General features: G+C 46.0%; 1 protein-coding gene and 1 pseudogene across 2 annotated transcripts in view; one reads left to right on the top strand and one right to left on the bottom strand.

The window, feature by feature from the left end:
• Polr1a (polymerase (RNA) I polypeptide A) overlaps positions 1 to 15,401 on the bottom strand; it is a 70,383-nt gene that overhangs the window by 45,993 nt on the left and 8,989 nt on the right. Inside the window, exons 5-12 of one of the 2 annotated variants that reach the window (NM_009088.3) lie at positions 12,916 to 13,001; positions 12,691 to 12,794; positions 8,746 to 8,853; positions 7,054 to 7,159; positions 6,632 to 6,794; positions 3,964 to 4,134; positions 3,656 to 3,778; positions 1,619 to 1,849 (exon numbers count right to left, since the gene is read on the bottom strand). In NM_009088.3, coding sequence (NP_033114.3) covers positions 1,619 to 1,849; positions 3,656 to 3,778; positions 3,964 to 4,134; positions 6,632 to 6,794; positions 7,054 to 7,159; positions 8,746 to 8,853; positions 12,691 to 12,794; positions 12,916 to 13,001 — 1,092 coding nt within the window. Of the gene's footprint in view, positions 1 to 1,618; positions 1,850 to 3,305; positions 3,465 to 3,655; positions 3,779 to 3,963; positions 4,135 to 6,631; positions 6,795 to 7,053; positions 7,160 to 8,745; positions 8,854 to 12,690; positions 12,795 to 12,915; positions 13,002 to 15,401 lie in introns of those variants that run through there. The other variant, XM_006505804.2, reaches the window with a different exon arrangement.
• On the top strand, positions 13,599 to 14,542 carry Gm19078 (predicted gene, 19078; annotated as a pseudogene).

Raw genomic sequence — 15,401 nt, 5'->3', positions numbered from 1 at the left:
AGTTACTCTGACCCTAGGGAAAGAGGGCTGGCCTGAGACTTGAAGGAGCAGCAGGATTCAGCTCCAGCGTCACAAGGAAGGCAGAGAAACAACATCTGCAAACCCCAAGAGGAGATGGAGCCAGCTGACCAGCTGCGGTGAGAGGTGATCGGTGGCCTTCTGAACTTGCTGAGGATTCGGGCCCAAGTTGGAAGATGAAGAACTGAGCCCCGAGCACTCACCCTCACCGCTCCTGAAGAACTCTCACTGGCTTCACGAGAAGTGCCTAGCACACTGCGGCTGGGCGCGCTCCCTCAGTGGAGCTCCTGTCCCACCACCCTTTGCCTGTCCCCACCTGAGTCCACAGCAGTCATCAGGCCATGTGAGGAAGCATCCCGATACACCTCTGACTTATCTTTATACTCCAAGAGCAGCAGGCCATTTCTGATTTACTCTTCAATTTACTCTTACCTGCTTACTGCCTATTTCCTCAGTGTAAAGGCTCTGAAATCTGCCTCCTTCTCAGGACTAAAGAACTCCATTAACTACAGACAAGAAACAAGTGTAGACACAAAACCTGCAAGGGATCCCCTCACCCCAAATTCCCAACTGCTCCCACACTGTGTACGCTGAGAGGACTTCATCTTCTCTTATTGTACTCTTTATTTGATTAATATTCTCATAGCTTGTTCTTAATCCTATGACCTCTCCCTCCATCTACACCTCACACCTGTAGTTTTTACAGGAGATGGGCGCTAAAACCTGTGTCTTCCCTTGACACCCCTCTCCTCTCCATGACATCATATTCGTCTCTTCTGACCCTTCTCTACAGCCACATGTCCCTGGTGCCCCTTCTGCAACCTGACTCTACTTATCCATAACTCCCCTGCAGCCCTTGAAGAGTCACTTCTGGGCTCACAGATCACATTCTTTCATTGGCAGTCCCTGTCGGGGTCATGTCCTTGCAAAGCCCGAGCACACAGAAGCACTCAATACTCATTACTACTGAGCAGCACTCAGTAGTACTGACCCCTCCCTCATTGCATATTCCTCTTCAAACTTTCCTCCTCATTGCAACTCATTGATTTGAGTGAACAGAAAGATTATCTTACGTTTATTTGCCTGGTAAGCAAAACGTACCTTGCTGCTTCTTGAATCCCTCAGATAGCTCCCAACAATGTACTAACCTAACAAAGAACAAAACTGGTGCCTTGAATGGTCTGAATGGTGTCCCTGTTACCAAAGCAAATCAGCATAGAGCAGAATTTAACTCTGCTCTAGCTGAGGAGACCTTCAAAAATAAGGAAGGCAAAAGACTGGCTTATTGTTAGCCCTGAAAAATCAGTGGGAACCAGTGGTCACCAAGCCAAGCCAAGCCAAGCCAAGGGTGTCTCCAAAGTTCCCTCTAAGCAGGTGGGAACGTTTGTCAAATATTACAATATTATAGTTAGCCAATCCCAGAGATGCTATGCTAATTCAATACAAGGGGTGAGGACCCTGATCAACTTCTCTCTCTCCTTAGTTCCAGTGAAGCTGCTTCTGATCTGAGAACCATCCTCTGATTAGCCCTGCTCAGAGGCAGCAAGTTGGAACCAGACAGGAACTAGGAAGTTATGAACAAACCCATGTTCTTACTTACAACTTTTGTCCCCTGAGGCTTCGGAGCCCCTGTGGCTGGTGTCAGGAGCTGTTTGGCCACAGCTTCCCGCTGCGCAGCATCCACTGAGCTCAGGGCTGTGCGACTGCCATCCTCGTTGATGACCATGGAGGCTCCTGGGTGCACATTGGGTCCATTGATGACTGCCTGTCTCAGTTCCTGCACGTTCCAGGGGGTAACTGGCTGAGGGTAAGTCAGTTTTGTGGCAAATACCTAGAAAGAAGGATGGCATGTTAAAATTCAGAATGGGCAGACAAAGGTTACAGGAATACAAAAGCTAACAAAATGAGCTGCCTGGTTTCTTCCCAAACTGTGGAGAGCTGTCTTGCTTAGCCAAGGCCTTTCTACAGGCAGAGCAACATGTCTCCTTTGCTGAACTATTTTGCTAGGCTTGCTCTCTTAAGGGAACAGACAGGGCAACTTACAGATTAGTTCTCTTAAATGTACACCCACCAAAACGTCACCCTTTCCTGTCCGCCAATAAAGTCTGTGTTGCCAAAGGGGTAGTACGGGGCACTTGCTTGAAAGCGACCACACCCCTCCCCATCCCAGCAGGTGTCACTAACTGCTTAGTGACCTCCACTGAGCCCAGGCATGGCATCAGAGAGTGGCGCTGAAGAGGAAATGGATTTGCAATTCTGACCCCTGAGAACGTGAAGTGTTCTTCTGTCAACACTAGGCCTGAAACTTGCTCTAAAGCAAGTGAGTTCTCTCCAGCGAAGTAAGTTTCCGAGTCACAGATGTTCACTTACTTGCTCCTTCAACACACACACAGACTCCAGAGCCCAGGATGTGAAAGCTCCAGGTCTGTATGTGGGAGCAGTGTAGAGCCCCGCCTCCTTCACTTCGAGCTAATGGGCTTGTTTACTGTTTGCCCATCACTCGGCCCACAGCTTTAGGAGGCAGTGCTCCGGTGTGTGGAACCCTGCCAGGTTAGCTTAGTCTCATTTTCTCTCACCTTCTTGTTCCCATAACCCCTCTGGTGCACTGTGGGGGAGGGGAGCAGGGTTAGCACTGTTCTTCCTGGTCACCCTGTATTAACCTCAGGCCTACATGGCTCTGAGATTTTGGGTTAAGGTGGGGGTCAATAAGGTGGAGAGCATTAGAGTCTCTCCTCAGGATACAAGCTATTAGCAAATAAACCCAGATCTTAAAAAGAAAAGATCAGAATGCTATGGAGGTACAAGGCAAAGCTGGGGACACTCCAGGCACTGAGGTCAGAGCCTGGATGGCTTCTACCTTCTGCCTACCAGGCCTTTCCTCCCAGAGATTCAAACTTAAGGATATTATGACTGGCTTTCCTTGGTATATATTTCAGCTTTTGGATGCGAAGACCTCTGGTTCCCGGGAGGCAATGAACCCAGGAACTGTGCTCTCTGCCTGTTCTTGACACATCAGGCCCAGGAAGCCAAACTGTGCCCAAGACTCAGAACACTTTAGCTCTGCTTATTACCAGCTGCCCCAAGAGAGGCAGGGTGGCGTGTAAGGAAATGAAACTCTGCACAGAGGGAATTAAACCGTCCTCGAATTATTGACCTCGAGGCCCATTAAGGAGGAAGTCGGCTAGAGAGTGCTGCTAATGAGCACCAAGGCTTTAACTGGCGGGGAAGTGAGAAAAGGAAGCTGGCTCGCCAAGGAGCGCTAATGGGTGACCAGGCAAGCCACTCACCCCTGGAACTGGGAGAGACAGATGATACACACTCGCTGTCCTTCTGAGGGCTCTCTCCCATCTCCACTGCCAGACACTCAAGTCGGACTGACATCCCTGCCCTCCTCTTCTCCCGTCATGGACTCAGTTGGACAAGAAAGGTTTAAAGACTAGGTTAAGGTGCTCTGGGGCAAAAGTCTTCTAGGATGGCAAAACCATTTTGTACCTCAAGTTCCTTCCACATGTGAAGCAGTGGAAGCTGTCCCCATTGGAGCCATGTTGATCTACCATCAACTCTGTCCCCAGCCCTTGATGGCACACCTATCTCCCAGCCACCAGTAGCAAAATGAGGCCTGCCCACAAACACGTACCATGGGGATTCCGATCTCATTGGTGTTGATGTACATGTCTGGGCAGATGACCGAGCGGGCTGCGTAGTCAACTCGCTTTCCCATCATGTGCTTCCGGAACAGGCCTTCCTTCTTCTCTAGGATCTACACAGAGCAAAAAAGTGCCAGAATATTAAATAGTTCAGTCATGTCTACTGTCTTCTTGCTTCTGAAACAGTGAGTATAATGTGCACTTATTTCTACACATGCAGACGCGAGCCGGGGATGCAGACCAGTTGTTAGCTGCTGACCCTCACCAACATGTGATCGGAATCCAATTCACTGCTCACCTGTCTTATGCCAGGGTACTTTTCCAACATCAATTTGTCCATCTCACTGTCAAACACAATATTGACGTGGCTCTGAAGGCGAATCCAAATGTTGTAAAGTTTATCTGTGAGAGACGGGCCTGGAAGCAAACCCAGGAAGGATCGGTCGATAGCCACTGAGGAGTCATTTTCCTGGGAAGATAAAGGCAGGAAAATAGGAGTGATTGAAAAAACACTTGGTTACTCAACCTAGCCCTTAATGAGAAACAAAAAGGGGAGCAGGAAGGGGGCTGGAGAGATGGTTCAGAGGTTAACAGCACTGACTGCTCTTCCAGAGGTCCTGAGTTCAAATCCCAGCAATCACATGGTGACTCATCTGTAATGGGATCCAATGCCCTCTTATGGTGTGACTGGAGACAGCTACACCATATTCATATAAATTAAATCTTTATATTAAAAAAAGAAAAGAAGCCCTGGAAGCTGACAGATGGTACTGTACTTGTTAGTGTGTATCAGTAGTACACATCAGCTCCAGCCCCTCTATGAATGTATCAGCTTGTCTCTTTTAGTTATAAAATGAACTCAAAATTCATCAGCACAGCAGCATTGCATATATCTATAATTATCAGCCACTTGAGAAGTAGAGGTAGGAGAGCAAAATCTGGTCTCAAAATCAAAACTACACTAAGATTTAAAAAATAACGTAAGCAGGTTCTATCTTAAGCTTCTTAATGTCTAGTCCACCCAAACCAAGGGGGTCTTAGCAGCCCTTCCCGTGGGCACTCTGTTGCTGAGGGTCCCACCAGACAACAGTTTCATATGGAACTGCTACTTCAGTTACAGGGTTAGGAAAACATTAGTGAATTCATAAAAGTGCGGTGGAGGGCTTGCCTAGCTTGCTGGAAGCCCTGGCTCCATCTCCAGCAGCACAGAAACTGGCAGCGATGGGGCACACAGTAAGCCCAGCACTTGGAAGGTGGCAGCAGGGCATCAGAAGTTTAAGGGCAGCCCTGGCTATATGGTAACTTAAAGGCCAGCATGGGCTACATACATGAGACCCTGTCTCCAAATAATAATAATAATAATAATAATAATAATAATAATAACAATAACAATAATAATAATAACAGCCACCACCACCAAATAACATTACTATTATTTTAATGCAGGTAGAATAATTTCTTAAGAAAAATGTTTGCCATATAATACTGTATGTCACCAGTTATAATGTGAGTCCCCAAGTGGGTTAGACTAAGCTAACTGGCTCATCCTCAAGCTTAAATATTTATCTAATCATGTAAAAATATTTCTATCCCTAATCCTGACTCTTCTTCTTACCTACCCAGGGAAGAGAAACACAGAGGTCCTTAGAGCACCACCTACTGGCCCCATCTGGCTACAAACAGTGTGTGAAGGCAGATGACAATGCCACAGTGATAATCTGGGTTTGTCCCCATTACCAGGGAATAAAGGAGTCATCTTGGAGGGTACATATAGTTCTGCAGACAACATTACAGTCCTTTCACCACCTGCATGATGGCAGAGGCCTGTCTAGTCAAACTCACTGCTTATAGTCACATGATTGCTGTTGAAATGAACAAGACCTTGTCCCCTGGCTTCTGGTATGTCCCTAGTCCCTAGGGGACAGCTCCTGAGAGATCAGTGCCATGGGAATACAATGATGAACACAAATAGGAAAAAAACAAGAATATGTCTAATTAATTAAAGGGAAATTAGCCGAGGGATCAAGACAGTATTGTTTGTTTTTTTTTTTTCCCCCTAGAGATAGAGCCCTGTTACTATTGACAAAAGCTAGTCTCTACTCTTAAGGGTCACTAAAATAAAATTCTCATTCCTACTCATTGGATTTGATTATCCTATGGTCTTCAGTCTTCCACACTGGACCAGGACCTGCAGATGGCAACTCTTTCTTATGCTGTTAAAAGCACATCCACACTGACTCATCAGTAAAGTTCAGTAGAACCAGACAAAGGGTCAAGAAGTCATCCAAAGCTATGTGCCCAGGAGACAATGGTGTCACCCTGGGACAACCCTGGCTTATAGCAGCACTGTCTGAGCAAATGACATGGAATATGAGAGGTCTGTCTCTCCAAAGCTAGAAAAAGCCATTCTATTTACATCCTGACCACAGTTCAGGGATGGAGTGACCTTGGCAAGTCACTTTGAATACCCAATTTAGCTTTAATTTACAGAGTTTGATGTAAGACCTGGAAAGGGCTAGGTAACTGTCAGTGGGGATGGTCTTATTCTAGAAAATCCCATTCTACATCGTCTTCCTGGCTCCATTGCTAAAGACCTTTCTGAGCCAACACACACATCCTTAGAGCCGGAGGGAAGATGACTACTGAGACCTCCAAGAACAGCCTGGGTGTGAAACCTCACCATAAATGTCATACACTGTATAGTGAAGATGCGTCCAAGAAATCAAAGTGACTAAAACCACTGGCATGATCTTTGGATATTGAACCCAAACAATACCTACATTTATCTATAATCAGGCCTGCACTTGTCCTAACAAGTCACACTGCCAACCAGGGGTGCTGCCCACTGCAGGTAGCATCTTGCAGCAGCCACAACATCTGTGTCCACACAGTTAGAACCAAGTGTGTAGTTCTTACCAAACCTGTCCTTAACCAAGACATTGTATCAACACCGAGGCAGCTCTGACCTTGTCTATGGTGAGTTCTGTCATCTCACAGGGCAGTTTCTGTTCTTGGGCCATCAACGCCAGAAGTTTCCGGATCAAAACTGCATCCTTCATGACAGCTTGCAAGTTTACTGTCTGGCCATTAGTGAACATCTGGTCACCCAGGCGATTGACGGGACGGTACCTACAGGGTGGCATACAGGCTTCATGAATGTTTTTCAGCCTCCTAACTATTTACTGAAAGAAGCACAGCTCAGTCCACTAGAAACAACCACCTATGTCTAGGACAACCAAATGACAGAGAATGCTCAGGCCACTACCTGCAACCTTGGTTTGACAGCTGTTTGATTTCTCAGTGGCCCAACCCTTCCAGGCCCTCCTACGTGACCCTGCTCAATTCCTCAGCCCACCCTTTTCATGCAGAGTAAGTTAAAAGGAGTTACCTGGATGGCGGTACGACTATGAAGTCTAGAAAGAACATACTGGGGTTGAAACTGGACTCTGGGCCAATATCATCCAATCCCGAAAAAAGATAATTCAGAAAGAATCCTGTGTTGAAATAAAGTAACCAACAAGACCATTTAAGCCATTTATGCATAAAAACATAAAAATGTTACTAAGAAAAAAAAAACAAATCAAAACAGGATATGGGATGCTATGCAGAATAAGAAAATACTTCTTATAAAAACAAACAAAGTCAGCCTGGGCATAGGACAGCTTGTATGCAGTAAGATAAGATGAAGATGCTGAGGGCCAACGGTACTTCAGTAAGGAAATGAGCTATGAAGAAACAGGAAGCTTAAGTCACCCTCCCTCCTAGGTGTGGAATCTTACATACATAACAAAATGTTTGCAAGCAGGGGCGTGGTGGCACAGCCTGTAATCCCAGCAGAGGCAGAGGCAGGCGGATTTCTGAGTTCAAGGCCAGACTGGTCTATAAACTGAGTTCCAGGACAGCCAGGGCTACACAGAGAAACCCTGTCTCGAAAAACAAAAAACAAACAAAAAAAATGTTTGCTATTTTGGACTCTGAACAAAATTAATCAAAATAAAAAAAAAAAATCAAGTCAAATAAAGTTTAGTCTCTTAAAAACAAAAGATAATGGAACATCCTTTCTCTATAGGTATGTGAAGAGGGCTCTTCTGCAAACTGGATCAGAGACGTAAGTAAGCTGACCTAAAACTGCTTGGAGAAAATGAACCAAGCCTGAGTAAAGCCTGCCACAGAAAGCACTTAACGAATGCGGTACTTTTCCACTCTTGTAATCCTGGCGATACCATGGTTGTCTATGAGCTTCCTGTGCAGAGACCAATCAGTGCCCAGAGCACTTCCTGTGCAGAGACCAATCAGTGCCCAGAACACTTCCTGTGCAGAGACCAATCAGTGCCCAGAACACTTCCTGTGCAGAGACCAATCAGTGCCCAGAACACTTCCTGTGCAGAGACCAATCAGTGCCCAGAACACTTCCTGTGCAGAGACCAATCAGTGCCCAGAGCACTTCCTTTGCAGAGACCATCGTTAGTGCCCTGACACCATCTTGGAAGATGGCTGAGGACTTCGAGGTCTCTGCACTGGCCATCTTATGTATTCAGAAAGGGGAAGATTTCCCTTTTTGCAGGGAACTGAAACATACAAAAGTTCACTCTGATTCACAGAAGGAATCTGCATAGAATGAATGTTTACAAGATCTTTTTTTTGGGGGGGGGGGTTTCAAGATGGTCTCACTAAGTAGCTTTGGCTTTCTTGGAACTCACTATATAGACCATGCCTTGAACTCAAGAGATCCACCTACCTCTGCCTCCCAAGTGCTGAGACTAAAGGTGTGTGCCACCTGCCCAGCTAAAACATCCCTTTTAGTGGACATCTGAAAAAGATGAGTGACAATAAGCCTTCCAGAATGCAGTAGTGCAGCAGTGACTGGGCTCGGCTGCACCAAGTTCTTGGTAGGGGGTGTGACCTACCTTGCTTCTTAATGGCTCTAAGTCAATGTGCCCTGAAGCTTGCCCCAGACCAGTGGAGAAATTACAGGTGGGAGCTACATTAATTAGAACTTCAGTTAAGGTAGTAAGAGGGTGGACTAATAAAATGATCCAGGAAATCAAATCCACAGACAGACAGACAATTTCTCTAGTACCTTCATTCTTCCAAATGGCGAAAAGGTGTTCTTGGGCGCTGCTTGGGGTCAGGTACCCTCGTTTCCCCATCTGAGCCTTGTCAATTCCTGGAGCTTCCGGCACTCCTTCTGTAGTGAGATAGACCCATATTCCCCCCATTCTTTCAACAACCGTAAACATCATTCTACAGAGAAGCAGCTCCTCAGCCCGGATCTCCACCCACACTCTGATTTCGGGAGTAACGAACACAAGACACTATTATATAAAACCAGAGTGGAAGAATACACCAGGGCATTCCCACTCGCTCATATTACTAACATAACTATTTTCACTTTTAAACTTTCTTTTCTAGTGCTTTGGTTCATGTAAATACCGTACATGACATTGAGACTGTGCCAGGTTGGTGGCACAGGCCTGTCACCCCAGGACTTAGGAGGACGAGGCGGAGGATCATTAGTTCTAGGACAATGTGGGCTACAGTGAGGTATTACTTCAAAAAACCCGAAAATCTTGCATGGATTTATTTTCATCAAAATTCTGTTCATTTGGTGCTATAAGAGGGACACATAGACAATTGCTATATAGCTTTCATCTAAACACTTTTTTGCTTGTTACTGAGACAACCTTAAGTAGCCCAGGTTAGCCTTGAAGTCCTGATCCTCCTGTCTCCACCTCTCAAGTGCTGGGCTTAGTCTATGCAACCATGCCCAGCTCCAATCATCATTTCTATGGCTGCACGATACTCTACTGAGGAGATTTCCTAATTTATTTAACCACACTCTTCTATTTGGACATTCAGATTGATTTCAGTGTTAGCTTTTCTAAATGAACATTATTGGGCTAGGATATAGATAAGTGTTGAATAGGCACCTAGCATGAATGAGGCCTTGGAAGAAAACAAGCAGCATTGTCTCATGGACCCAGGACCCAGCAGAGAGGGTCAGGGAAACAGTAGTAAATGTGGGGAGGTGATTTTTCAATTGTGTGAGTGTGAGGACATATGTGCCACTGTGCACACACACACAGGGAAGCTGTCTTCTCATTGCTTTTGGGAGTTGGTTCTCTTCAGCTACTATGAGTCCTGGGACTAGAACATAGATTTGGGCCCTAAGCACTTTCATCCACTGAGCGCCTGTGTGAAGATGTCTACAGATCTGAATAGACTGATTTAAGAAATATCACACTAGTAGGTGAGGTTGGCTTCTTGGACTAGGCAAGATCCTCTGAGACCCTGATTGCTAGCTCTGCCCACATCAAGTAGAAAATTGTATTGAGGCTCCCGTGTAAGAAGCTGATCTTGACACTGAGATGAGGAACAAAGGTAATTTAAGTATTCTGTAGCCTCACAATTGTGAGCATTTTCTGGGATGCCTTAACTGAAGTGAAGCATTGCTCAATTTTCCCTCCTCTGGATTTATCAAGGAACTGCTGGAGCTGCTTCTCTGAAGCAGGAAGAAAGTCTGCTCAACAGTCAGAGTCCAGGCTGCTGGCAGCCCTGCTGAGCCACGGAATGAGGCGGCGCGCCTGAGGCTCAAGGCGAGGGCTGAAGAGTCTATTGACCATGGTGGAAGGACTAGGGAGGTTTTTGGGCGAGAACAAATGTCTTAGGAGTACACTTCAGCAAATAGTTTCTGTTAGCTTGTGGCTTTGCTTCCCATGGCACTCTGGTACAAGAAGGCAATGAGAAGTACACTCGAGGCTGGTGTGGTAATGACCTGCAGCCCTCCCATATGTGTCTCTTTTTCTTTTTTTCTGTCTTTCCTATAGTCATCCTCACTCCCCACTGTCATGTGTGTACTGAGCACCCTCAAGTGTGGCAAACACAATCACAGCACAGTTCTTTACAGTACAGATGACTGCCAGCTGGTACACACACTTCACATATTCTCAACTAGCCACAAACAATGCTGTTTTGCCCTGTTCTATACTTTTGGTTAGCTTCTCCATTACACTGATTATTTATTTATTTATTGTGGAGTGAGTGTGTAGCCGTGGGCGGGTGAAGGTCAGAGGACAACCTTCAGGAGTCAGCCCTCTCTTCCCACCCTGTGGTTGCTACAGGCTAACTCAGACTGTCAGGCTTGGCAGGAAGCATCTTTACCTGTTGAACCAACCATCTTGCCGGCCCAATTGTGTGCAAATAACATATTTAAGAATTGTTTATGCTGGGTGTGGTAGCACACACCTTTAACCCATCACTTGGGTGGCAGAGGTAAGAGGATCTCTGTGAGTTCAAGGCCGGCTTTATCTATGTAGTGAGTTTCAGATCAGCCAGGACTATGCATCAAGACCCTGTCTCAAACTCCCTCCTCCCTAACCAAAAAAAAGAGTCATTAAATAAAAAACTAACAAGTAAATAAGGAAACAAAACAAAAAACAACCAAAACAAGGACTATCTTCTACAGATTTCTAGTGTCCAGACTTCTGGATGTACCTTATTCTTACAGTTACAGCAAAATATTACCTCAGATGAATGAAAGGAACTGAAAGGCTACTTTATCTTTGGACATGTGCCCCAACTGGAGTTATTATTGAAAATTCTGAACATTTCTGTTTTTAGTGTATTAGCATTTTCTAGGACAATCTAGAGGGTCATGGTTGCAACTGTCAAGCGGTGCTAAGAGAAGATGTTTCTATGGCCGTTTGCAGGTAAGTGGAGGAAAATCCACTCTTGTGCTATTAGCTGCTCACTATCAAAGAACATGTGCCTAAACAGGGTATGGATCCCACTCTAGGTCCTAGGATACAGAAAGGCCATGAGCAAAATAACTGGCAAGTTTCAAATTAGGTTTGTAAGTTATCAGTGCCACCCTAGTGCTGATGGATGCCTACGGCGATCTAAAAGGTTACAAATGAACCAACTGGAAGACGACTTCATGGGAACTCACACTGTGCTTGCTACCCTGAATTTGCTCTACAATAAAAGGTCTATCAAAAACCAGTGCACAGATTTGTATTTACAGCAAACCTTGCTGGAGTCAGCATGGGCTGGGTACCCAGGAATGCATTTCCCTGCCTACTCCATAGTCCCAAGCCCTGGACAAGGCTCACCCATGTTATCTGCTGTGCATTGTCATGGATGTGGTGGCCTCAGCTCGGGGTGGCCTCTGCTACTGCCACTATGTGAGCTGCCAACAGGTCTGAGAAGCGGCCTCTCTGAGCCTCTCACGGCACACACCAGAGCCAACCGCAAGCTCAGGCTGCTTTTTCTGACTTGGCATACGGAATATACGATAAAAAAGGAATCGGAGGGTCTAGTACACGCACAGCAAAACACGTACTCGTCTCAGGACTTCTCAAAATACCTTATTTAATTCTCATTTCAGAATTAAACAACAAAAACCACATTAAAAAAGGAAAGTTGCTCATCCCGGCTTTTTCTCTACGACCCAAATGTGGAGCATAAGACACCTCTGACTACAGGGACCGTGGCGAACTGTCAGGAGTGACTGGAAGGAAGTCCTCAGGTTTTACTGAGTTCTTTCAATTTTTAAATATTATTCAAAATAAATCCTTGCTTGCTACATAGTGAAATACTTAAAACACTTGCCAGGCAAAACTAAAAGTTCTTATTCAGTAACCTTTGGATTGCTGGGTGTTGTGACACATGCCTGTAATCCCAGAATTTCAGCATGATCAGGAGGTTAAGGTCTGTATCTAGTACAAGAAACGCTATCACAAAACAAAACAAAATCTTTCAAAGAAACAACCACATCCTGCTAGCACTAAAAGGCAGGATTGAGAGTCTGACATCAGCCTAAGATCTTGTCTCAAAACACCCAACCCAAAGCCAATGATTTGAGAACGTAGGCACCTGTAAGCACTCTCATAGCACGGCCTTGCTGCTGCCCCTTCCCAGTGACAGCCCTGGGGTGGGTCTTCCCCAAGCTCTCCCTCCCAGAGGCCTCAGGAGGCTGAAAGCACCTGAAGCCACAGGTGAGAACGTGGCCGACGCGGCTGCTTACCTGGGAGTTCTGTGCCCTCCTGGTCTGATTTCTTGTGCACCGTGGCTGGGTATGTGATGATTAGTTTACTATTGTGCTCCTTTCGAACCACCGACCGTCCCGTCCTACACACAGGGAGATTTGCAGAGAGAAACAAAGCCGCGTGAGACATTCAGGAACACTGCTGAGTGACTGGCCAAGGCCACCTCAAACAGGGGACGGGAACGACTGAGGGCCAGCACTCACTTGCAGTGTGGACACTGCTTCGCAGCCATGTGTGTCTTCCAGAACTGAGCGACAAGTTTGCTTCTGCTCTCGCACACATTTTTCACCTGTTTCAAAAGCCAGAGAATATTAGAATGACTTATTTTTAGGTAAGGTCTCACTTTGTAGCCCAGACTAGTCTCAAATTTGTCACCTTGCTTCAGCCTCTCACGAAACGGGATTATACATGTGTACTGCTGTACCTGCACCAGAGTGCTGCTCTGAAGAGACTCCAATCTGGATTTTATGAATGGTTTTTTACTTTTTATTTGACTAAAGAAGATTGCCCTGTGGTGGTCTGAATGAGAAATGTCCCCATAAATCCAGGCATCTGAACACTTACTTCGTCCCTTTCTGGTGGCACTGTCTGGGACGTTATGGAAGCTTCAGGAGATGTGGTCTGGCTGGACGAGGTGCATCAGTGGGGGCCTGCCCTACTTCCGGTGTGCTTTCTGCTTCATGCTTGCAGCTGCGACTGGGAGACTGGTCTCTCAGTCTGGGGCCTCCTGCCATTACAGCTCCACCACTGGAGCAGTACGTGCAGAAAAACTCCTTCGTCACAGCAGCAGCAAACAGTAACTAAATACACCCTCACTTGACAAAAGCGTCCCACAAAATAGTCTTTCATATAGCTTTCTGTGTGGCCTTATTAAAGGTAAACCAAACATCAAGGAAAAGGCACTGATGTTCCTCAAGATGCACTTTTTGGTCTTGAAATTGCCAACTGCATCCGATTCCCTAGCACACAGATGATGCTGTCTTTGATGAAGCCGGGTATCCGCTGACAATGATGCAGAGCCTTTGACTCGGGAAACATTAATACCTCTATGTGGGCCAGTACTTGTTCTTACTCTATGGTTTATTTGTCACTCGGGCAATCTCTGCATTCTTGGTTTATTTACTAAATAACAGAACCCATCATTCTCATGTACACTGCCCTCGGGTCTCTCTTGCTAAAGGAACAGACCTGCTCCTAAAGGGATACAACTTTAAAGAGGATACAACTTTTTTTTTTTTTTAAAGATTTAAGTACACTGTAGCTGTCTTCAGACACTCCAGAAGAGGGAGTCAGATCTCGTTATGGATGGTTGTGAGCCACCATGTGGTTGCTGGGATTTGAACTCCGGACCTTCGGAAGAGCAGTCGGGTACTCTTACCAACTGAGCCATCCCACCAGCCCAGGACGTATTTTTAAAGATGTACTGACAGTAATTAAAAATTCACATCTGCTCCATATCCTAGTATGGCACTGGAGAAGTCAGCTACAGCAGATGAACACAGATTGTTCAAGTCTCGCTATCAGTAATCACTCGGACAAGAATCTATAGTTAGCTATGGACCAGCAGGTACAACGCACCAAGGCACAAAGAACACAGGAACACACTGGTTAATAGCAGCAGAAGCATGAGCAAAGCAGGCAGCAGGAGGAAGAGCAGAGCTGGAGGTGAGGAGAGGACCTGGCTAAGCTCTTCCAGCTCCCCAAAGCCTCTGCCAGGATCCAGGTGCTGTTCATTGCAGGCCAGATTAATACTCACTGCCTGAACATCAAGGACGTCACTGTCCCAAACCTATGCAAACTTGCCAGGATTAGGCTTTTCAAGAACACAACTAAGAAAAAGGTACTTCCTGAAAAGAAATTAATGTAGACTTTTTTTTTTTAATTTTGTTTTGAAATTATGTGAACGTTACGTCTGTCAGTGGTGTGTGCATGCGAGGGTTGGTGACCACAGAGGCATCAGATCTCTCTGAAGCAAGTGGCTGAGAGCCACCTGACATGGGTGCTGGGGAGTCAGACTCCTGGCTTCTGAAGAGCAGTAGGCACTCTTAACTGCTGAGCCATTTCTCTCAGCAACAACTCTGAGCTCTTCCGGGGCAACTCTTGGAAGAAACGTGAGGAAAATCAAAGGGGGGTTAATGTCACTACTGTCTTTAACTGTAATGTCATCTTTCTAGACAAATCTTGACTGTTTAACATGACCCTCACTCATAGTATCACATCAGACCAAGAACATAAGCTTTCTCAGGAAGCTGTGACTAAGAAAGATCATGAACCCATTAGCGGGCTTGGAATAAGTGCAGGTTAATTTAGCTTTTAAGACAAGCCTCGGGTGTAGCTGGGCTCTCCCTGATGCTTCCCCAGAGGCTCTCGGGGTCCCACAGTGGTGATTCTCTTGGCCTCAAAGAGGTTCCCCCCAGAAGCTTCTGGAACTCCCATGGGGCCCTGCCCTAGACCAGTTAAGTGGTATGAGACCTGGTCATAAAGTGAGTTCAGTCTGAAGCCTCCTCTTACCTGATTACCTACCCCATCCATTCAGAGCAAATGAATTCTTTCACAGACGCCTCCAGGGAGAGAGAAGACAGCAGGGATTTAAGAGAAAGTCCAGAGTAGGGGATGGAGTGGAGGTCGAGGCAGACAGTGCTCTCAACACAGCTGCTTGCTGGATGCTATACTTAAACTAGTGCCATCT

Source organism: Mus musculus, chromosome 6 (genome assembly GCF_000001635.26).
Source record: "Mus musculus strain C57BL/6J chromosome 6, GRCm38.p6 C57BL/6J".
Taxonomy (NCBI): Eukaryota; Metazoa; Chordata; class Mammalia; order Rodentia; family Muridae; genus Mus; species Mus musculus.
Note: the sequence above shows the minus strand (reverse complement) of the source record. Positions and strands in the feature narration are given on the sequence as shown.